This window comes from Rhinolophus ferrumequinum, chromosome 19 (genome assembly GCF_004115265.2).
Source record: "Rhinolophus ferrumequinum isolate MPI-CBG mRhiFer1 chromosome 19, mRhiFer1_v1.p, whole genome shotgun sequence".
Classification (NCBI taxonomy): Eukaryota; Metazoa; Chordata; class Mammalia; order Chiroptera; family Rhinolophidae; genus Rhinolophus; species Rhinolophus ferrumequinum.
In genome coordinates this window covers 52104984-52129079 of record NC_046302.1, presented here as the reverse complement: position 1 = coordinate 52129079, position 24096 = coordinate 52104984, and the positions used below count along the sequence as shown (strand labels likewise).

At 36.5% G+C, this 24096-nt stretch overlaps 1 protein-coding gene across 5 annotated transcripts in view; it reads right to left on the bottom strand.

Moving 5' to 3' along the window:
* Positions 1-24096, bottom strand: part of CDH7 (cadherin 7) — a 127844-nt gene that overhangs the window by 21861 nt on the left and 81887 nt on the right. For all 5 annotated transcript variants that reach the window (XM_033087710.1, XM_033087709.1, XM_033087712.1 and 2 more), the window contains 5 exons: positions 23478-23731; positions 9487-9623; positions 8345-8466; positions 7554-7671; positions 4932-5183 (listed from right to left, as the gene is read on the bottom strand). In XM_033087710.1, coding sequence (XP_032943601.1) covers positions 4932-5183; positions 7554-7671; positions 8345-8466; positions 9487-9623; positions 23478-23731 — 883 coding nt within the window. The remainder of the gene's footprint in view (positions 1-4931; positions 5184-7553; positions 7672-8344; positions 8467-9486; positions 9624-23477; positions 23732-24096) is intronic.

The following is a 24096-nucleotide window of genomic DNA, read 5'->3' as shown; positions in this document are numbered from 1 at the left end:
AATGTAAATCAAAATCCCAATAAGATATCTACCCATATCTCCCGGGAAAGATCTTAACCAGAGACTTGTTAATCATCTGCACAAAGGAGATAATGCTTTCCATGTCTCAAGACAGGGAAACGTTTAATCACAACAGGAATTGTCCTTCCCTTTCCCCTAAACAAGTATCAGAAAGTTCCTCTGCATTATATGTGCGAGTTAGAATCATTTCATGATTCTCAAGTAAAATAGAGAAAAAATGACCTAGATACAAAGACGATTTTATGCACAAAGTTGATTGGTATATTATATTTCAGTTGTACTGAAGTATGATCTCAAATTCAACACAGACAATTCTATCAAGTTTGGAAGAAATCGGAGGATCCCTTAAGTTAGGCACTCAGAGTTGACCAAAGAAGTGGGAAAGCCTCTGTGTGAAACCAATCAAAGATACTGTGGCCTCTCATTTGTCAGTGCCTGGGCTGCAATCCCCACAGACCTACCGGCCATTTCCAGAGACACACAGGGTTTCATACTGCAAAACACACAGGGGGAAATCCCTTGGAACGGGCTTCCAGAAGGCAGACTCGTCTGCGTCTGGATCCTGGCTCTGACACCCTGTAACTCTGCACGTTTTCTCTAATTTACAGTTTCCTCATATAAAAAGTGGGCATAATGATACCACTTAGTAATACTTGCCTAGGAAATGTGTTATTAGAATTAAATTAGATAATGCTTGTGAAGCACTTGACTAATGTCTAGCACTCAGTAAGTACAAGCTCATTAAATGTAAATTAATTTTACTATGCTCGCACTTGTTTGAAACAGGAACACATCTGCTACCATAAATTAGCCACTGTCATCTGCTGTTTATCATCACTAGGACTGCTATGGAAATATGTGCTATGGTCGGTTATACATTACAATGGTGATCAATCTTTTTTTTTTTTTTTGTGGTGATCAATCTTTTATAATGTCATCATTTTTTCTCAGCAATCTAATATATATATTACCTAAGTATTTATGTAATACTATCACTTATGTAACCAGGAAATGTTTTCTTGTTGAATAAAATCATAAATGGCCACAATAACAGGAGAGAAAATATAGTTTAGCCTTTGGTTGATCAGGGAAGAAAAGTGAAAAGCTGCATGACAGCAAAATATCAAGCTGGCCATCCTGGTCACTCTGCAAGAACATGAATTTGTGGGAAAGTGCTTCCCACAAATGCCTTATTTAACCTGAAGCTGGGCCAGTCTAACTCATCCCGATTGTGTCTGAAGAGCCAAGAGTTGGAGGAAATGCTACGGGACTTCAGTTACTTGGACCTAAAGGTCCAACTAGAGAAAAAAAACAAAACTTAATATAATAAATAATGTGACAGTTTTAGTGAGCAGGATAAAAGCTTGTTTTTCTATACTAACAGAAGAATCTAACTGTAATATTCTCTGAATAAAGGCACAATATTTAATAGTGAAACCGTATTTTAAAACAAATGAAATTCTTTCTCTCTGATTATTTCTTAAAATCCACTGGTGTAATAATTTAATGTACCAGTCATTCATAGAATTTGTTTTTAAATGCTTTCAGCCTGGTTGAAAAATAACTGCATATATATCAATAATTATTAAACTGTGCTAAAAATGAATAATGAAATTGGAGTTGGAGCAAAATACATATTTTAGCATTACAACACTAGAGTATCTTGCCAAATATCAATGCAATTTTTATACATGAAAAGTAATTGAGGCATCTGATTAATCACTTTTTCACGAACCTTGAATATGATACTAATGTCTCCCTTTCAAGTCGTACTTAGTATAAATAAAGGAAACCATGTCCTCTAATTCTGGATCATCTCTTTCATTTAAGAATTCAGGTACAAGTACATTAGAGACAGAGGGTGAGAGCAGGAGTGAGAATGAGAGAGAAATCAAAAGATATCACCCATAAAGCTAGAAGAACACAGATATAGGTGAGCCTCACAAATCCAACTTCACATATCATAAGTTTCAAATCTTGAGACAGGACTACATGTGAACAACATTTTTTATATTTTCAAGGTGAATTCCCTTTGTAGTGAAAGCTAAGAGCAGGAACTGAGGATACGGAGAGCTAGAATCACACACACATTTGCCTTAACGGCCACTAACTTGTTATACGGAAATCCTTGAACCTGACTGTACCTTTTCTTCACCCAATGAAAACTGCAGAGGTTGGGGATGGATTGATTTCTGTGCCACCTCTCAGCATTCGCATTCTGGGAACGTCAGTGCCTCCCCTTCTGTCATATTACAAGTAGCTATAATTTGTCACATCCCTGGAGCACAAACATGCAGTAAAGCATGCTTGTCTTACAAGTATAAGGCTCAGACCCTTCTCTAGTTTCATCCTTAAATTGAGCTTGATTCTCAAGTTCTTCTTCACCATTCCCAGCTCTTCGCCTGGCGTCTTTCTAGCAATATTTGTTCAGAAGCCTGAAAATGTTTGAGTTATCAAATCATTATACCTAGTGTCTAGAAATAGGATCCACACCACTTCCTGAGGTGTCGTAAAGAAAGAGTCATTTGTGCACTAGAAGTCAAGTTTCACACCTAGCTGTGCATGTGTCAGCTCCCCCTCTGAGTACTCAGTCCCATTGGCTTCAACACCTATCGTGAAAACCCAGAGTCTATAATAGAGGAGACAGAACCAAAAGAGTATGAAAAGTCCTGATTTTCTGCTTGGAAAGACCCAGGAAATGAGACACAAAGAGACCCAATTCTGAACTGAAATGCTAACATTTGGACATACTGATTACCAGGCAGAGTCCCTACAGGAAAACAGAAGCTGTGGGCAGAAACACCAGGTTCAAAATAGTATTTTAGTACAATGAACTATTTTGACATATTTTTGTAGACTTTCAGAAACTTTAAAAAACTGAATAAAACATAGGACATAAAAATCTGATCCTTAGAAGTGGAGAAAGCATTCGTAATTTGGGGCCTATTTAAGAAAAATGTTCAAATTTAACTAAAAGAGTAGTCACACTTAACTAAATTTTGACAAAATTCCCCAAATCTATAATCTTACGCTGATATATGTATTTATATACACACACACATACACTCACTCACTCACTCACATATCACATGTAAGACTGAAATCTAGTAAAACTATTTTCCTTACTTGCAGTAACTGCTAGGTAATGAGTCTTAACTAAGTAGAATCATCAAGCAACCTAAATTGCAAAGACTCTTGAAGTCACAGGTGAAAATATTCTGTAAAAATAAGGCAGGCTTCATTAAACAGACAGCCTCTAAAAAAAAAATTTTTAAAAATCACAAGTTAATTAACTGTTGGGTAAGATTAAATTCTGGAGAATACAATTTTATCTTATTCCTTTGAAGTGAAGTATAATCTAAATTTTCTATGATGAACTGGTCAAGTTAAGTTTAAAGAGTCATCCTCACACCATCCACCTATCCCTTCATTTATTAATTTTTTTTTTTCTGATTCTGGGCTAAAGACATTGTCATTCTTAATAGTAAGAAAAATCTTTATCTTTTTATCTAGGTTATTCAGCTACTATAAAATAAATATGCAATTTACATCTTTGCTATTATGTTTTGGAACCTGGCAGAGCAATAAAAAGTAATTTGAAATGGTTCCATCTTTTTCAAAATTTATTCTAGCCCCTCACGTTCTAATCAGGCAATAACTGGGAATTACTTGCCATTTCTAATGAATTTCTGCCACCTGTGTGAAGCTATATGGAAAAAAATATGTTATTCCCTTTTAGATTTATTTGATTAGCTGAAGTTATTGAAGATAATATCTTCCATTTTTTTAATGAGATCCTTTACACTGTATTAGTAAGGCTTAGCTTGCTTAATAGGTTGAAAACTTGCTTCATCAATAGCACTTAAAATTTATGAAACGTTCATAATATGGTAGGCACATGAATTAACTCATTTAATTTTCACAACAACCTTACAAGTCTAGTTCTATGATTTCCCCCTTTTAGATTAAGAAGCCAGCCTCAGAAGAATGGTCCCCTGGTGAAAAACCAGCGCAAGCTGGAGGCACTAATAAAAGCTACGTTTACCTAACTCCATAAATCCTGTTTCTAAACATTGCACCATGATGACACCCATTGCGAAACTCCGCTTTTACAAAACTATATTATACATGAATTTACAAATTGTAATGAAACCCCAAGTAAAGGCATGGTACAGTCTCAGATGCAGCGTTAAATGCTTGCTGCCCTTGTTGCAGGAAGTTACACAGGGAAGGGGAATGCAGCTAAGGAATTCACCCACTCACTACCCAATGCCCACGATGGATGTCTCCCAATTCTTAAAAGGATGCTGCGTAATCTCTTACAAAACAGCAATTCTAATGAGAGTTATAAATCTAATTTCACCACATAATAATCATGGAGTACCATTAAATATGTTAGCTCTTCTTTGGAAATTAGGACTCTGGTACTGCTGAAATTGCAATCTTTTAAAATTTGCAAAAAAAAAAAAAAATCCACCTTAAATCTATTCTGAAAAGAGGTAGGACATAAAGTATGATTTCTAAAATAAGCATATTATCAAAACAACATAGAAAAGATTCTCTGTACTATGCCTCCTCTGCAGAATATTCTATGGCAAATAACTTGGATATGGTAAATCAAACAAACAAACAAACAACAAAACCTGAAGACAATTTTAAACGTAACCCATTTATCTTCACTGTTGTTTTAAAAATAAAACTGATATTTTGTTTTCTTCTGAGTTATACTTTAAATATACTACTGGAAAGTGTAGCTAGAGATCCCGCGGTGCTCAGTGCACAAAATACCATCAAATAGAATATATGTCTATGTTGTCGAACAGGTGCCAAGAGGCACAGAAAAGAGAGACGTCATGACATACGGTTATTGTGATTGTTCTTACAGCGCAAGCGCTGAGAACAGGACCTACCCAGTAACGTCAGGACACAGGCAAGGATCGCGATCAGGGCCCCGGTGCTGAGGCCGGCGGGCAGCACGTAGGCCTCGGCGTTGCAGGTCTGGGCTACTCCCTCTGCGTCACAGTCACACACGCGGATGGTGAGCGTGTTGGTGCTGCTGAGTGAAGGCGACCCACTGTCCACGATGAAGACGGGCAGATAGTAGACGGATTGCTCCTGCCTCCGAAAGCCGTTTCTCCTGGTGAGAATCGAGGCCGTGTTGTCTTGGAGAAGGAAAGCAAAGTTATGACACACGATTCCTGATGGGATCCGTCCTGCCAACTTCATCCCATTTCAGTCACTCTGTTTAGTTTCTTTTGACCGAGCGCCCTACTTCCCAATACTCGTTCATTTTCATACATTTTAGTCTGTTTGTCACTCTATACACTTATAATCAAAGAAACAGTTATAAGCTAAAACTAAATATGAAAATATTTATGCGTTACTTATACTAACTGCAACTTGGTAAAAAAAAAATACGTATAGTACATACACCCTTTTACTTACCTTAAATTTCAAACCATACACTTAGGATGATAAACATTAACAGGTTAAGTATTTCTGGAGCATCACCAACCAGCACAAATGAAATTCCCAATCTATCCTTTTTTGGACACATTCTAAGCCCCATATAGAAATAAGTGAAATAAGCCACTCTCGCTTTATTTGAATTGAGTATGCACAGTTATTCGAGAATTATTGTATAGTTTTAAAAAATCCATATTGGTATACATTGTTACCAAAACCTCATGTGCATAAACATTTTGTCAGTGATAAAATGCGTCATTGTATTTGATTTATATTCAATACTTTATTTCTTCTACACAATCATAGTAATTATGAAACATTTAACAGTAATCATAAGTTTGTATCACAAGACTGTGGTTTCCATATCTGAAATAGATTTCTTTTATCTGCTAGCAATTTATCCAACTAACTTGCCTTAATTAACTAATTAGGAATTTATATGATTCTTTAAATTTACAGCTATTAATCAAAATAAAGGAAAACTGGGACTATAGGTTCATCTAGTGTGCTTTAATATATATTTCCTTTCCAAGCCGTCAAAAAGAGATTTATCCAATGTTACTATAAAAGAATTAATAAGATTTTAATGAAAGAGAAAGCTGAAATCTCTCCCAAACAGCACAAAACAGCAAGCTTCCATGAGCCTGCAGAAAACATACAGCCTGCAATTAAAAACGTGGCAGGAATAAAACTTTGATTTTCAGATTCCATCTGGTAGGCTTTTATGTAAACACATCTTTTCTTTTAAAATGGATGAATCTGAGAAGTATTCATTAAAAAAAATACTACACATGGAGTTGTTAAAACATATTGTTTGGTATGTTTCTATACAGTAAACAATAACACACATGCACATGCCAACACACATCTGCGTCTCTGCCTCACAACCACTCAGATGTTATAAATGTTTATGATTTGACGTACAAAGTTTTTTCGAAGTTGTTGATTAGTAATCTAACATGGCTGACATCAAATCACACACACACAACGAACTGAAGAACACATGCTGAAATGCCCAATAGGTGAGAAGAGAACCCTGTGTTCAGGAAAGAGATCATAAAGTTATTTATGTTTTGTATATGCTTCCTGAGATGGAAGCCACTGTAAGAATTGACGTTCTTCCTATTCCTACATGTTTTCCTTCCAAGCTAGGGAGCTCTGGACTTGACTTCGAGAAATCTTTCAATCATGTCCTGAAAATGGTGGTACGGGATGATGTCACATAGGAGAACTAATCACAGTTACTTTAAAAGTTCTTATAATTATCTATATACTGTCTATATGTCTATCATTTTATATAGATATAGATATACACCTATGGCTATATGTATATCTAATTAAGCAAGACCAGAATTTACTTATAGGTATTTGTAAAATCATTTCTATACATAGGAAACTGGTGACACATAGGAAACTGGTAAGTGTGTTCACCTTTGCAGCAGAAAAATGGGATTTGGGTGACAGGTAATTCTTTTGTTCTTTTTTTTTATATTTTTTTGCATCAGGGGTATATATATATTTTTTACTATTTGCATGGATTACCTTTATTTTTAGATTAAAATCAAAAAATAACTGACATTAGTTATTGAAAATATAAAGTCAATGTTGATTTAGGTTGAAATGTGTAAAGTCCAATTATTTTCCTGATGTCTCAAGTTATACCTATGGAGTATAGTCCTGATGAAGGCATTTAGCTGCCCCTCAGCTGATCAAATAATTTAGATAGAAAGGTAGCATGCAAATTAAGAAGAAAATGTCTAGAAGAAAAGACAGAGAGACTTGGTTCTGGCTTCCTCCCCATTCGGATTTAGGCCTAAAATTATTTAAGCAGCAGCTTCTTCTTCATGACAGCAAATCCATAGATAAAAATTACTTGAGGGCCTTATTGCCCTATAATTAATGTCCTTACTGATTTTATATATATATATATATATATATATATATATATATATATATATATATATATATATATATCATATTCATATTCCATCATCAGCATTTCCGTGAGGAAAAGCACTTGTTTAGAGTTTATACCTCTGCCTCCATCGGTGACAATGACACCTTACCTTTGTTATCTTTCAATGAGAAGTTGTGGTTGTTGGTTGCATCAGTTGTTAAGCTGAAATAAAACTGGTGTCCATTGGATGGCTCGTCTTTATCAACAGCGCTGATTTTCTGGATAACCTAGGGACAGAGAAGGTAAAACAAGAGGGCACGCTGGTGTGCTCTATGAGGTTTTCGGAGGCAGGACAGAGCAATGTTACACCTTCTAAGAAGTACCACCTTCCTGAGTGAGCTGGGGGGGAAGGAACAGATACACTGATATGAACCCAGTCTCAAAAGGGCTCTGAAAAACAAGGCATGTCCTTTTCAAAATTCATGTTTGAATTTACCTTTGTGAACCTCAGAAATAATAAGCTAGCCGATCGATTATTCCACTTCAGTAAAGATCACAAGACACTGAGCAATATGAATGTGTAGCACAAACCACAGCGAGATTAAACCACATTTAATTCTCAGAACTTCAAGGTACTTAAGCCCTGCTGTGTAATGTGGGGAAACAGCCCCATCAGGCTTCATATGCTGTATTTCTCCTTTAAAGGAGGTTAAGCCTTTAACCATTTGCCCTAGCTTTTACAATGTTTACCTTTCTTCTTGAGGAATTTTCATCATCCCAATTAAACCAGAATTTGAAAGTTCCTTTAATATTAGTTTATGCTCCACATCAAAGTGTTAGTTTTGCTGAAACACGCTGATTATATTTTATCTTAAAGCTGGCAGAATTTCAAAGGCAGCTGCTGCTGGTGCTTTTTAAGGCAGTCACAAATGAGGAGCGCGGTGTTTTGAAGCTTCTTACCTGCCCTGGCTGGGCATTCTCACACACAGTGGTTTCATAGTCCATTGCAAACTCAGGGGCATTGTCATTGATGTCCAGGATGGTGATAGCCACATAGCCTCTTCCTACTTGAGATGGATTCTCTAATCAGGAGGAAAAGCTTTTGTCATTTATTCTCAGAGTAATGCTATTATTCTGCTGCCTTTTATTCAGTAGAGCTACTTCTAGTCAAACTTTTTAATATGTTTCCTTTTACTCAGGAAACATATTAAAAACAAAATGGTTTGCCTATTCCAAGCATAATACTAATAAGAAAAGGGTTAGTTCTCAAATAAAATCCACAATCATAAATAACACTGTAGACTTCAAAGGGTGCTACAGAAAATCTGATCCAAATGCCATAAAAACATATCTAGACAGAGATATAGATATAGATAGTATCTCTTTCGTCCCGGATAAGAAAATTGTCAAAAGAATGAAAAATAAATCATGCATTTCAATATTCTTTGATACTAGAGCTCCTATGTGTATGGATATACATATAAAATGTACATATTATATATGTACATATACTATATATGTATATAATACACAGAGGGTGCCAACAAATGTATACATATTTTAAGAAAGGAAAGAAACTGTATTAAAATTGTAATAATATACACCGATAACAGAAGATAAACACAAGTCATATGTATACAGTTCTTTGGCACCCCCAGTATATAGCAATGTATTATAATTATACATTGTTCTTTAAGTGCTTTTCTTATTAGGAACTAAAATTAGTTCAATATCAGAATATGCAAATCTCGGTGTCTCAGAAATCAATTTATATACTAATTTTTGTTCGCTATTTCACCAACTCCATGTCAGCATAAATGCAGCATATGAAACAGGACCACAAAACAACAAGAAGCTCTCTGAAGGTAATTCAGACCCTTTATCTTATAGTAGTCATCTCTTTTTATTAACTTTGTAAGTATTAGCATATAGAATCAATACCTATTAATATAATTCACATCTTAAAATTAGGGATTTTCAAGTTTCTGTTCAATTGAAATAAGCACCTAGTATAATTCAAGTTGAAACCATAACTTCATGACAACCCATTCTCCACGCTCACTGTCATCCATCCTAATTTAATTTTAAACCTTACAACTTACGGCTCTCCATTGCGAGGACTGTGATGTTATGCACAGCATTTGTCTCCCGATCCAATGATTTGGCAGTTGTGATAACTCCACTGTTGGCATCGATATTGAAGTATCTTTCCAAGTCTGTGTTTCTGTCAATTGAATACCTAATTGAACATAAAAAACAAACAAACACACATACAAAAAATAACAAAACAAAAAAAAAAAAAACAAAGAACCTTCAACATTTATGTTTGGTTATGATTTGCAAAATTTATTTCATTAATTGCACAGCCAGTGACCAAATCCCGTTGACTCCAAATCCCATTCACTGTCATATTAGTGACATAAATTCATGCTTAGTTTAAAACTTCACCAACATTATGGTTGGTTCTTAACCTGCTTGTCAGAAATCTCTTTACTTTTCTGTCAGATGGTACAAAATAACACCATTGAACAGTGATTGTCACAGTAGCTTTGAATATGCCATTATAAACTTCAAATAATTCATTTATTATTATTATTATTATTATTTTGGCTTCTAAAAATCATTTACAATAGCCCTGGTCATGCTGATGGGTCCCTCTAAAATGAAACATACAAACACCTTGCCTATTCAAATATACTTAGTAACATCATTTGTCTTGATAATACCAACCTGATCTTAACCCTTTTTTTTTTCTCATTCAGGGGTCTTGACATGGGTTCCATAGATGTTTCAAAGTTGAACCCCTAAAATGTCATGACTACTTTGATGGGTAAAAACTTTTCAGAAAACATCCACTCTCCAAACATTAGTGAAATACCACTGCTCTACTTGTATTCTTATTGTGTGTAATCATTTGTTCCAATACAGAAAATTCATTCTTCCAACAGAAATGAGTAACTTCAGATTCCACTCTGACTTTTTATTTGGGTGAAATAATGGCGTTCATTTGTAAAGAAGTAAATAAACAAAAGAACAAACAGATAAACAAATACACACCCTATTTAGGTTAAGCAAATGTTTTAAGTTTATGTAGTACTCTATTGTTAAATAGAATTCATTTCCAACTCTGCTGTATTACAAAAAGGAAGAAACATGAAAAGGAAAGACGTGGCAACAGAAAATGTTAGAAAATTAAGCATAAGCCAACAAATATCATTGTCTTTATGCAGTACTAGGCGTTTCAGTGTTGAGAATATAAGGAAGTTATTTTTGATGGCTTCTATAGTCTCGACGGCATATGAGACAAGGTTATCAGCTGAGACAGCATGGAGAAGAAGGTAGTTTGAAGAGAAGGAGAGAGTAGTAATGTTTTTAGAATGGACATAAATATGCACAAGCACACGTGAAAGAGGAGAGCTAAGCATTGTGGGTTGCCCCTGAGGTTTGTGCTCATTAATTTAATGTGCAACCAGTCATCTTGTTTGTCTTACTCCATTGTCATCTTTGTGTCTGAAGGTCCATAAAGGGCACAGGGCTGGATTTAACCAGTTGTGGACAATGGAAGGGGTGAGGGGTAAAGGAGGAAAGGATCTATGCACAGGAGTGATAATAATGAAGGCTCATGCTATGTAAGATGGTAAGAGAGAACTGAGGACATAAAACACAGATGTTGAGAAGTTGCCAGTAGCATCAACAGATTGCCGGTCTTGATCAGGATGCAGAATTGCTAGAGTGGGTGGTGGCAGGCAGAGAGTGAGGCACTTGAAGTAGCTTTTAACAGTAGTATGTGTATGAGAGTTGACAAGCCCAGAACATGCTCATGAGACTCTGTGACTGAATTGGGGCAGAGGAACAGATCACAGGAGCCAAGAAGACCAAGAGAGTAAGACAGCAATGAGTCTGATGGGTCATGGGTGTCGCTGAATCAGTTACTAATCATCATGCCAGGAGTCATGGTGGGAAGAAATAACCTGATCTGGGTACTGAACTCCTAAGTGAAGCCTGTGCTCACTGTATCTTTGGTGGTTGATTGCAAATGGCGGATTCCGAGTAAAGTCTGATGACATAGTCTACGAAACAGTTAAGAGTTTTGAAAGAAAAAGAATATTAAAAAGTTTGGAAATGATAATGGCAGTACAAAATGTATTCATTCTCACCTATAGGATATGTGCTCCGTGGGACAAGAAAGGAACATAAATCTTACTTGAGATTCCCCATACTCCCTCCTTACTTTACTCCAAATCAAAACTCAACCCTTCCACTTAAGCTGCACATCCCACCTGATCTGACCTTCTCAAGAATGTTTTTCCTTGGAATTAGATATTTTCTCTCTTATACAGCTTTATTAGAATCAAAAGCAAATGTGATATATATATATATATATATATATATACACACACACACACATACACACATATGTATATATATAATATATATGTATATGTATATATACACATGTATGTGTATATGTATGTATATATACATATATATATACATATATATAACATTTGCTTTTGATTCTTATAAAGCTGTATGAGAAAGAAAATATCTAATTATATATATAAAATTATATATATATATATCTCCAAACTATATATATGTATACCAAACAATATAATCTATCTATCTATCTATCTATCTATAAATAAATATATATATATATATATATAAAGCAAACAAAAAACACAAGTTTCCTTCATTTGTGGCAAGTTCATCATTGGCCTCATATTATCATATATACTACTCACTTCTCTGTTATTTCCTTACTGTCTATCTCACTTAAATATATACAGTTGAATACTCACTCCTCCTCAAAACACATTCTCCTTTTGCCCTTATTAATAATACCACATCTTCCCTGTTTTTTTGCTAACCTCACCATCTGCTCATTTTCCATCACCTTGCCTGGTTATTCCTCTTCATGATCTCTAATTACTTGAACTCTCCCAAAGCTCTCCTGTGGGTTCTCTTCTCTTTTTGATATAAACACTTTTTCTTGGCAACTTATAGTCACATGACTTAACTACCTTGGATATTTTTGATGGCTCCCAAATTTCTATAAAATCTCCTTGGCCCACTAGACTAATATACTGAATTACCTACTTCATATCACCATGTAGATATACAACATGAACTGAAATGAAACATGTCCAAGTGGATGTTACAATTCCTACAGTCTCCCAAACCAGCTCCTCCTTCACTTTTTCCCATCTGAGTAAATGATACCACCAGTGACTTGATTCCTCAAAATAAAAATCTAGATTTGATCCTTGATTTGGTTTTCTCTCTTACCCCCAAATAAGACTGTCAGCGATTGCTTTCATGTACTACCAGCCCAAGTTACCACCGCCTTAGCTTAGTTCTGCATTATTTTATCCTTTATGTTTCCATTCTTACTTTTTACAATCCACTTTCCACACAACAGCCATACAAACAAGAGAGAAGTGTATTTAGTGTTATAGACTTTAATTTTCAATTACATAGAAAAGCTACATTTCTTTCCTCTGAAATGCTATGAGTCGAGCCATTGCATGCCGATATTTCATATTGTTAACATACTGTACCTATAACTATATATATGCATGCATTGTGTGTGTATGTTTGTGTGTGTATACTAAAACATGCACAAATATAGACACATATGTATATAACCAATGTACACATATATTCCTTTATTTGTTATCCAATGATAATAGGATAATTGATATTAATGTTTGACAAGAGGATTATAACTTAACGCCCACGAACTCATGCATCGATTGAGCTAATACTAAAAGCCTGAATTGTTCATTTATTCAAATCACTATGATAATGTCTGTATATTCAGGAACAAATAGACTTCTAGATTATAACAAACAAAAAAGTCCTTGAACTTGACATGTATATCTGTCAAAAGCAGTTCATTTAATCCCCGACAGAGCTAAAGTCCATGACTAAATCATTTGCCTCTATTATCAATCATCCAAAAGTTCTCAGGATTAGAATAAAGGGCAATACACTTGAGAATTCATTTAATATGTTAAATGTCTCCAACTTCTATCCCCCTCACAGAAAAATCTCTAATCTTTTAGAGACCTAGTTATCAACTAGGCCTCTATATGTTTTGAAGAATGGACACCAAAGTTTCTATCATTCAAATATTAGTCATTTCTAAATCATAAACCGTGTAGCGTCCACTTATAAATGTGCATATTTTTTGATACCTATAATTCTCACACAGGTGTTACTAAAGAGCGTAGCTTCATATATACATACTTGGTAATTTGTGGGTTAATCTGACATTCTTATGTTTCCCTTTCATTATTCATGCAATCAACAATTATTCTTGAGCAACTGCACCTGACACTATTTACGAAAAAACGGTATATAATTAAAATATTTTTTTTTAAATAGCAACCTATAATAAACATTTAGGAGGAAACCAACACATCGCTATCCAAGAGTCTGATGAAGATGTCCGGGCAGATGTGGGAGAGAATGAGGCAGGAGCGTAAGAGATGGAAGACCTCGGCAGATCAGGGAGTTGACAAACTGTCCAGAACGGCTATCGCGGTTATTATGTTTCTTAGTCACAAGGACTTGGGATCACCCAGTACTAAAGGGGTCCCCTATTTTCTACAGCCCCTCTGGAAATGCAAAAGGCTAGGATTTAGGTATGAGGCACTACCTAATGTGTAATGGTATCTGAGAAAAGCAACCCTTTAACCAAGAGAGAGAAAGAAAATATGGGCACTTTTTTGAGGGAGAGGTGCCAAATATCTCCAAATTAGAATCAGGGAGGGCTGACCGAAACCAAAAAGAAGAAAGACCCTGAAGAAGTACGGGGGACAACACTTAGCAGTTCTAAATCTACTGGCCGATGGAAAGAGAAATGCAGATGCCCGTGTCAGAGGCTGAACAGGAAGGACTTGGTGTTGCTCTAAACAAGAACCAAAGTTATTTTCCACGTACCTCCTGATGCAGTTAGTGTTGTGTGAACCCACACTGGATCCCTTTAGTTTCTGCAAATTACAGCCTAAAATACTTGGCCTCTGTCATTGTTTGTCGGAGTAACCAATTAGAGAGATCACGCCCATAGTTTTGCAGCAACAGCAGCTGAAGCTTCTGCCTTACCTGTTTATTATGTAGACAGCGTAAAACCTCCATATCCAGCCTCAGTCTCTTCCCTGAGATTTTGTAAATTACTCTACAGACCTACACCATCGTCCACTCGAGATCAGATGTCTAAAAACAGATTCATCAGCCTTTCCCCAAAACTATCCCTCCCTCTAAACTTTCCCATTTTTACAATGTGTTGAGTATTTAAAACACAGTTCACTTGATTTTTCCTCATCCTCAAACAATGAAAGGTCATGTAAAACACAGACTTCAATTTGCATGCCTAACATCCACTTGCCCTTAATTTTTACTAATAGAACCCTGCTTTTGTTAGAGGCGGCCATGTGTCCCGCTGAAAAACTACACTTGTAGGATGTACTGTCCTTATAGCTAAGTTTTAGCAAATGAGATACAAAAGTAAGTTGTTGGGTTGAGCATCATTGAAAAACTCCTCAGAGGACAGGAGAGAGTTGCTAATTCAGCTGGCATTTGATTTGTGCCCCTTCTCCTCTATCTCACCTGGGACACGGACCCAAAGTAAACATATCCAAAAGCCATCTGGTACATATGAGGCGATGAGCACTTAGTACAGGCAGCCGAGACCCATGATGATGTCACACTGCCAAACGGCCAGTCTTTGCATGCAGAGCTCCAGACTTCTCATTAGTAAGTCAGTAGTAGTAAGCTCTGTTGTTATTAGCCGAGCACAGTCTCTAACTAAGAGGAGCAGGCACGATAAGCACCTATTTCAGCACTGGACTCCAAAGTCTCACCGTTGGCTGTTGATAAAGCCAAGAGTCAGAACCACGTCTGTGTGAGCCGTCTTTGCAGTTTCTACCACATTACCTAGAAATGAGCTTCTAGTCTCTGCCACCTACAACTCCGTGACCCAGCTTCTTTTTGTTGGTTCCCAGGGCTCCTTTATCTAAAACCCTAAGCCAGTCAGACTGATGCATTATTTGACTCATAAAATATCCCATGCATCTCCATTTCTGTGCTTTTCCTCATGTTGCTGCTCCCTTCCAATTATTTTAGTCCTACAATTCCTTGAGGACAATCCCCCAGCATGAAAGCAGCAAGCATTTCCAATTGCATCAGAAATCATGTCTTTTTTGTACTCAGGGCCTCTCCAAGGCCCCCAGGTGAGGCACAGGCTGTGAGGGGTTGTCTTAGCCTGTCCTCCAACTCGCCCCTCCCCCCAACTTTCAGCGCCCTTGGAGCCCTAACACCTGAGAATTAAGTGCCCTCCCAGGGATGGCACTCCCCTCTATAATCGGAGACCCTCAGGCCACCAGGATTTGGAGCTCTGCCTGTGGAGATGCACAAATGGTACAGAATGTGGTTGATTAATCTGTGATGCAAACGAAAGTTCAAGAGACATCCTTTTGAGGAAAATGGATAATGCTTTTAGAGCAAGAAAGTCCAAGAATTGTATCAGAAAGCAGAAAGATTTCATCTGAAAAGCTAACACCTTTAAATTTTTGTCAAACCAGTATCCCTTCGTTTTTCAGAGGTTTCTTTACCCTCAATTTACCCCACTGCAAAAGTATCAAGTTTCTGTTAAATCACACCAGTAATAATTTTGGAAAACATCATAAAAAATAACGTAGTAGGATGCAAGATGAATAGAGACCACAGGATTAGAAGTGAAGAGACCCTGGGGTGTTAGTGCCAGGCCTGATGTGATTTCCTATAAGAACTATCAAGCACTTACTCCCTTGGCTCAAATTAATCAGCAAAGTGAGGGAGTTAAAATAGAGATCTCTAATTTTTTTTAAGTGTCTGACCTTCGCAATCATCCTACATTATCATAGATAGCCATTGCTTATTTTTGTAACTGGATCAAACCAACAATTAGGGCACTTAGTATAGGGAAATCAAGGATGTACATACAGCATATGAGCAACAACAACAGAAAAAAGCCCAATTCTTAGTCAAAGTAAAATATCTAAAGCTTAGTCCATCAAGCCATTTGGTTTTTAAAATACAACAAAAGAAGGTAATTCAAAAGTGGACCTTGTTGTTTGTATAAAGAATGCAGGCTGTCATTAAATTATTTTACGCTTGAGGGACTGAAGAATAGAAAGAGACACATTTAGATCTATGTTCCCTAGATCTTACAACTTTCTTTTACAATGAATTATTTTCTTTTATTCAATTTATTTAAACCAAACACACCAACAATTCCCAAGGCATGCCCTTTTAAGGAAGACTGGCATACGTATGGTCTGTGAACTGCACCAGAAGCACCTCATGCTATCCCGCTATGAACCAGACCGGGGATTAAAGGACATGAGACCCAGGACCCTGCCACTGACCCACTGTATTAATTTGGCTTGCCAGTCACGAATTGTACTCTTCTGTTTCTTTGTGTGCAAAATGAGAAAGTTTTAGAAGATAATTTCTCATTTCCAGATTTAACCCTGGTTTTTTTTTTTAATAAGTTTGTGTGTAAGATCTCTTCCACAGCTCGGCAACAAGACGGGTGGGAACACACAGTCTACATCTGTATAGCCTCAGTGTTCTGCACATCTGCTGCAAAACCAAGTCCCTAATAAACGCCTATTAGTTTCACTGCTGCTGTCAGATAACCATGAAGATCGACTAAAATGCTCTTTTTCATATTCACAAGCGGCATTCTTGCCGCCCAGCTATTGATATGCATGTCAAGAGTCTCAAATAGAATGTGCAGGTGAGGGGTGAGATTAACACAAATGCATCATTGCTTCGCCCCAAGTGGTAAAAGATAATGGAATAAACAAACATGGAGAAATCTGAACAACAGAAAGAGCGGAATCATTTAAGTCAAAACCTTAATCTTTTAAGAAATTGTCGCATATGTGTCTGTGTGTCTGTGTGTGTGTGTGTGTGTGTGTGTGTGTGTGTGTGTGTGTGCTATGAGTGTGCAGGTTTTGATACAGACCTTGCTAAAATCCTGGAACCTCATTTTCTAACTGCGTGACTGAGCTTATGTTTATTTATAACAAAGGAATGATAGTGCTGCCTTTTATAAGACTTTAATGAGAAATAAATTACTTCCAAATAAACGATTGAGTTCAGTATTCAGCACTGTCCCTGTTCGTACCCTCACCTCCTCCTTCTGACAGTGGCAACTCAGTTTGCCTTTGGGAATTTAAATCTCCCCAGACGCATGCAAAGTTGATGATACTCCAAATCAAGATGTCCAGAACTTCCTGGGCACGAGATGGACACATGCCCGAAGATGGGCCAAGAAACTATCCAAGAAATGTGAAGCTGAAAGAGAAGCCCAAAACGGTTGGCACTGGTCCATCCCACGACCCCATCCTGTAGGGACTGCCTGCTCATTCTCACTACTCACGTTTATAGACAAACCTTTACGCCTTTCTTCTTTGAAGATTGGCCTTTCAATGTTCCCTTTAATTCTGTGAGCTATCCCCAATTATTTCAATAAATGCCTTTTTGTTTCAGTTCCCTCTGGCCAATTTCTGTTGATTACAATTAAAGAATGCTTCCAGCAGAGTACAAGATAAATAAATATTAGCTCCCTAATCTTTCAACCTCATACATTTTTCCCAAAGACTCACACCAAAAACATTACGGATGTTGTATTCTTCTATTAATCAGACTTTTCAACAAGCATTTTAAATGCGGAAAATACTGCAAGGGACAAATCAAGAGAAATGTAATCGTCAATAAGCTCATTTTACCTGGAGTCTTCCTAAAAGCTAACTCCAAATATCTTTCCTCTGAGTACCATTCTAATTTTACAGCAATACAATAAAAGATGAAAAAAATGGCTCAAATAAATGAGGACTCTCCTACTCAATCAGTTTTGAAAATTATCTCTGGATAGATATTAAGTACACTAGCTTAATAAAAACACATTTTTCATTTTCACCATACCTGAACATATGATCATTTAAAAAAAAATTAATGATAGTTATATTAAATGGAGTAACGTTTTGAAATAGATTATAGCTCATATTTTCCTCATGGAATTGATTTCTGCTACTTTTCAAATGAACCACTACTGTTCTGTATATACCTGGCTTGCTAAAATTCTTAAAATAATCAGATACCAATAATTTAGATCAAAATAATATGTCCAAATATACACATGCATACAAGCTACTTACAAAAAAAGCACTGAATTATTCAAATACCCTAAATGTGCTCAGACTAGTCACACTACATAATGTAATATCTGATACTATTTTATCTCCTTTTATCTAAGAACATACAATAGCAAGAATACCAAAAGAGCCTGCAGGTAAATATTATCCCAGTATCCTGGAACATAAACACAAATGTCGTGCTGTTCTTAAACTGGTTAGAAATGCTGAAAATGAGACTCATTAATTTTTATCCACCCCTCTTCTCATGGGCTCTTACTTGTAATAATATTATGTTGCAATTCATTGGCTATTGTGGGCATAGGGGCTTTGGGCTCGCTGTGCTGCCCACAAAAATAAATTAGCTGATTTCATAATAGAACACTAGACTCTGAGGCCATAACTAAATAAAATAAAAACAGATTTTGCATAATGTCTTCTTGGCTTGTCCAAATCCAGCCATCCTCATACCCTGTTTTTGCCACCACTCCCCGAAATGAAGTTTCATGTCCAGTGAACTCTTAGTGGTGATTCTTTATCTGACAATTTGCCATGTCGCAGCTCTGGAACTTTCCCCTGTCATATTGTTTAACTTTTATGGGATCTTCCTCCTTCAATCAGATTGCAAGTTCCTTGAGGTCAGAGGAAATGTTTTATTCATCTTTGTTTTTCCTGTCAGTGTTTTCCCCAGTGTCAACCATAAGGAAGGCTCTTAATGTGATGATTCATTTATCAGTCTACCAATTCTGACATGAGGCATGAACAGTCCTCCAGACTCTTACCTGCTCTTACTGTTTTACCAGCTTATTGATGAGAAATACAGAGGTGAAGTTTCTACGCTTCAGAAAGATGATCAGAAACAGAACACAATCTGTCCTTTCAAGTTTAATAGACAAAGCATGATATTTGGTATGCAGGGCCAGAATTTACATGAAATGATAAGCAAGTGGTCCAAAAAAGAAAAAAAGAAAAAAGCCAGAACCTGCTGATCCTTAATTATCCACTTTTGCTTTCAAAATGGCCTCTTATTTGTTTTCTGGCTAAGTAACCTCAGGTATTACATAATTTCCTATTTGGGCTTCTAGTTTCTATTTGGTAACAGAGGAAAGCAAAGTGTACCTGAAACAGTGGGCTAGGGAATCTGTCTGGCTGCTAGGCAAGCTAGATCAAGGACATAACATTTCACCTGGTGTTGTATTCTACCCAGTCACTCTGTTCTGGGTTTCTTTAATCTTTCTGCCTAGTGCTACTATACCTCTAAGGAGCCCAAAGCCTCGAGGGTGGTGCTCAGTGTCCCGTTCTTTTCTTAAGGAAAGGGCAGATGCACAGAGAAGAGTTATGCATAGCTTTTGGCTAATTCCAAAATTAGGTAAACATTTTAAAATGCTAGGCAAGGCCAGGATCCTGTGGAATGAGGATCTCAATTTTACATTGCTGGAGGCAAGTCAATGTATTCCTTGCTAGAATTCTAATCTCTTGCAGTACATATCAGTAAATATTCCACATATAAATGAAATATGCTAGCTTTCAGTATTCTACTACAAAGCATGTTAATAAATTCAGAGGCTAATTATCCAACTTCCCATACTGCTTTACAATTCAAATCCTAGTGGCCTAATTTTAAACAATTACAATGAAACAAATACTGCTTTTCCATTCCTCTAAGAACTTGGTACAATATTTCTAAATGTGTAGAATCACAAAGCTTACAATTGTAAGACTTCAGGCTCCATTTCATTCTGGAGAACACTTCCCAGGACCGCAAAAGATTGCACTGTCTACTATGCATTGGCGTTTGTGGAAAGGCTTACATTTTGGTAATTACTTGAGTGCCCAAGGCTAATACACATTTATGTCCATTGAATAATTACATAATATTTTCTATACATTGGAACATATGTGAATACAAAACAATCTTCGATATAGGTTGCCAGCATAGTTACTTGTGATATATGTCTCCTGTTACTGATATTACCGTGTTTCCCCAAAAATAAGACCTAGCCGGAAAATCAGCTCTAATGCGTCATTTGGAGCAAAAATTAATATAAGACCCGGTCTTATTTTACTATAATATAAGACCGGGTCTTACATTATTTTTTGCTCCAAAATACGCATTGCAGCTGATTGTCCAGCTAGGTCTTATTTTTGGGGAACAGGGTATTGACTTTGAAATAAAAATGGCATGAAAACACGACTTATAATAATAGTAATGTAAAATGATACTATTTCCTTACAAGTCACAATTCACAGTTTAAAAACATTAGTTACTTTCCCTTTCTTATTTAATCCTCATAAAACCAGGAGTAAAGCAGGGATAAGCGTTGCTTTTCCTTTTCACTGGTTTATATGCAAACTTAGCAGGCTAAGTGACATTCCCTAGGTCACTCGGCAAATAGCAGTGCTGGGAAGAGACCAGTCTTGTAGAGAAGACACAGTTCACATCTACTCACCACACTACAGAATGAGGAGACTGGCTTAAAGGATATCATAAATGGACAGGGAAGGAGAAAGATGTGAGAGACAAATCCAGAAAAATGTGAGCTATGAATGACTTTGCTGACCTTGCACAACATGGTATAAGGTAAATAAATGTTTTTAAGAATACAAGTATTAAACGTAAGTCAAGAAATTAATTTTACAAAAAGCAATAGAAATATTCACATGCAAAATAACATTTTCATCCACTCTGAACAAAGTCTGTCTCTCTCTATTTGTGAGATTGAGGGGTTAGAGAATGAAACAAAATAGTACTAACCTGAACTTTTAGGTCACTTTCATTAGTTTTAAGAAAATGAAAACAAGGTAGATATATGGGGCTGGCCAGCTTCTTTCATTGATGAAGGTCACAGAGGTCATTGCCTCCAAAATCAGCAGAGGTCACCCTTTGCCCTTTCTATACCTGGAGCTCACTCCATTTCTAACTCACTCCATTTCTAACTCGCTTGAGCCAGCTCTTCCCTCTTCTTCCCCAAATTATTATATACTACATTTTTTTATTCAAATAAAATACTACAAAAAGTGAAATATTTACTCTACAAAGCTTTAACCGGATGGTACCTAAAGAAATGGGTAAAGGAAACATAAGAAACAGGATAAAAATATCAATGCAGTAAGCCAAAATTTCCTTAAGTCCTCTTACTCATTTAAGTACTGAATTACGATATTTACTAGTGCATCTCTTTCTTTTTCCACAGCACCAACTTCAGGAAAGCATTCCCTCTTCCTCCCCATGAAATTAACTGATTGAATCCTAAGTAGCTGATGGATGCCTACAATTGTGCTGGGTTGACTGTTTGTGAGGGAAGGAGACTGAACTTTGTCACTAAGCGATGCGAGGCTCGAACAAAACCCACATTCAAATTTGTGCAAGTCGAGAAGATGGAGTGGATGGAGTTGAGCATAACTCACGGAAGGCTGGGCTATTACAGGGGGGAGGGAAGGCTTATTCTCACTGGTATATGTATGATTCACAAATATTCTAACGCACAGATGATATCTTAGAAAAGGTTTATGATCACTGCATTTAAAATACAACCATCTGTGTAGCCTGCATTTCTTATATAGATAGGGACACGATGACTATGACCAGTTCTGAAATAACAATTACGTGTATTTTATATCCATTCTTTACTAGGCTATAATATTAATGTCAGACAAAGGAGAAGAAGAAATAGATAGATAGATAGATAGATAGATAGATAGATAGATAGAGATAGAGAAGATATGATAGATAGAGAAGATAGAGATAATATTATATATATAATATGTATATATAATATATACATGTATATATGTATATATATATATATATATATATATGGGCTTATAATTTTAGGGAGATAAAATTTATGAGCTTTTCTGAACTGATAATCATTGCCTAAATTATTGATATTTTTCCATAACACATTGTAGTCAATGTCCAGACATAGCTCAGAAGTTAGATCAAAAGCACTTAGAATTGTTAAGTATCAGTTAAACCTAAAAGGCTGTGGGTGGCTTATAAACTGAACATATCTGAATATAAAACGTTGATTTTTTTTTTTATACTTCATAGACTTTGTAATCAAAATCCAGACTGTCACATTGAAAAGTCTTACTTATGAACCCAAATTATGACCTGTAACACAATGTAACTTCAAGCATGTTCTATACATAACATTCACTTAAAAAGACATAATTTATCCTATGTACACACACAAACACTTGCACACACAAACACATACATGTAGACTTCAGACTGTAAATTATAGGTAAAAAGTGTGAAACGGAATACTATGATACTTTGAAATGCTCTAGGACTAAATTATCTTAGTTCTAAAGAGACTGGTTGCTTGTCACAATGTGCCTAGTCTCTGTACAGGACTGCTGAAAGGACATTTTAAAATAATCCTTCTATCTAGATAAGGAATTATTTCATTTTTTATAAGTGAAACTAATAATAAACCGAGTAAACATATACTATCCAAATAGACCAATATGAAAAAAAAATGATTAGTCTAAAAATGAATCCCTAATTTCAATTATTTATACAATTAGTTTTCTAGCACGTGCATAATCCTATAACGAGGACATGCATCACTTCATCTCTGAACACAGTTTGCTGTGAAAGAGCTCAGGATAATTGGTTGAAAAGAACACCAGCTATGTCTTGTGGATAATAATGGATGCCTCACAATACTGCTACATAGTAATGGCCTTGGAAAATCAGGTGACATGTGTTGAATCAGTAAAATGTGAAGTTGGGCTGGTCCTGTTTCGCTCTTGCTGCTATGGCTCAATACGTACACAAAATTGGATTTGATTTCCCATGAACCCAAAGTATCATAATGTGGGAACGTGCGTTAGGACTAAAGCACATTGTTGTAAAATCAGAGACAGAGAGAGCAGGGAGCTGCTGTTACCTGACGGGGCTGTTGGAAGAATCTGGGTCATGAGCTGCCACCGTGCCGATGATGTTCCCAACCTGAGTGGCCTCTGACACCTCCATGGGGTACAGGGGTGCAGAAAACACAGGGGGCTCGTCCACATCTTCTACGATTATCTTCACAGTCGTCGTGTCACTGAATGGCCCCAAGCTTAGAAAGCGAGGGTCCGCATCTTTGTTGGCAGCTTCTATCCGTAGTGTGTAACTTGTTTTGGCTTCAAAATCCAGGTCCTGCAAGATAGTGATTAGGAAAATTAAATCACCCATGAAGTGGTCAGGAAAGCACAGCCTTTTCATTTATGAACGTCAATAAGCCTAGGAAGCGCTCGGCCACAAAATGCACCACCAGCATTCAAAAGTAATAAATGATGCCAGGCAGAACCCTCAATGCCTCCCTGGCTCCCAAAGGTACCTGCTTTCGAGCAACTGAATCCACTCTGCTGCCCTGCACTGCTTGGGCAAATACAGGTCTTTAGAATATTATTTGAAAGACAACAGGCAATACTTAAAACCTTGTCCAGTAGGAACATCACAATAATCATCTTCAACCATGTAATTTAACTGCCTATCCCCGGGGGGACATTAAACACAGAAAG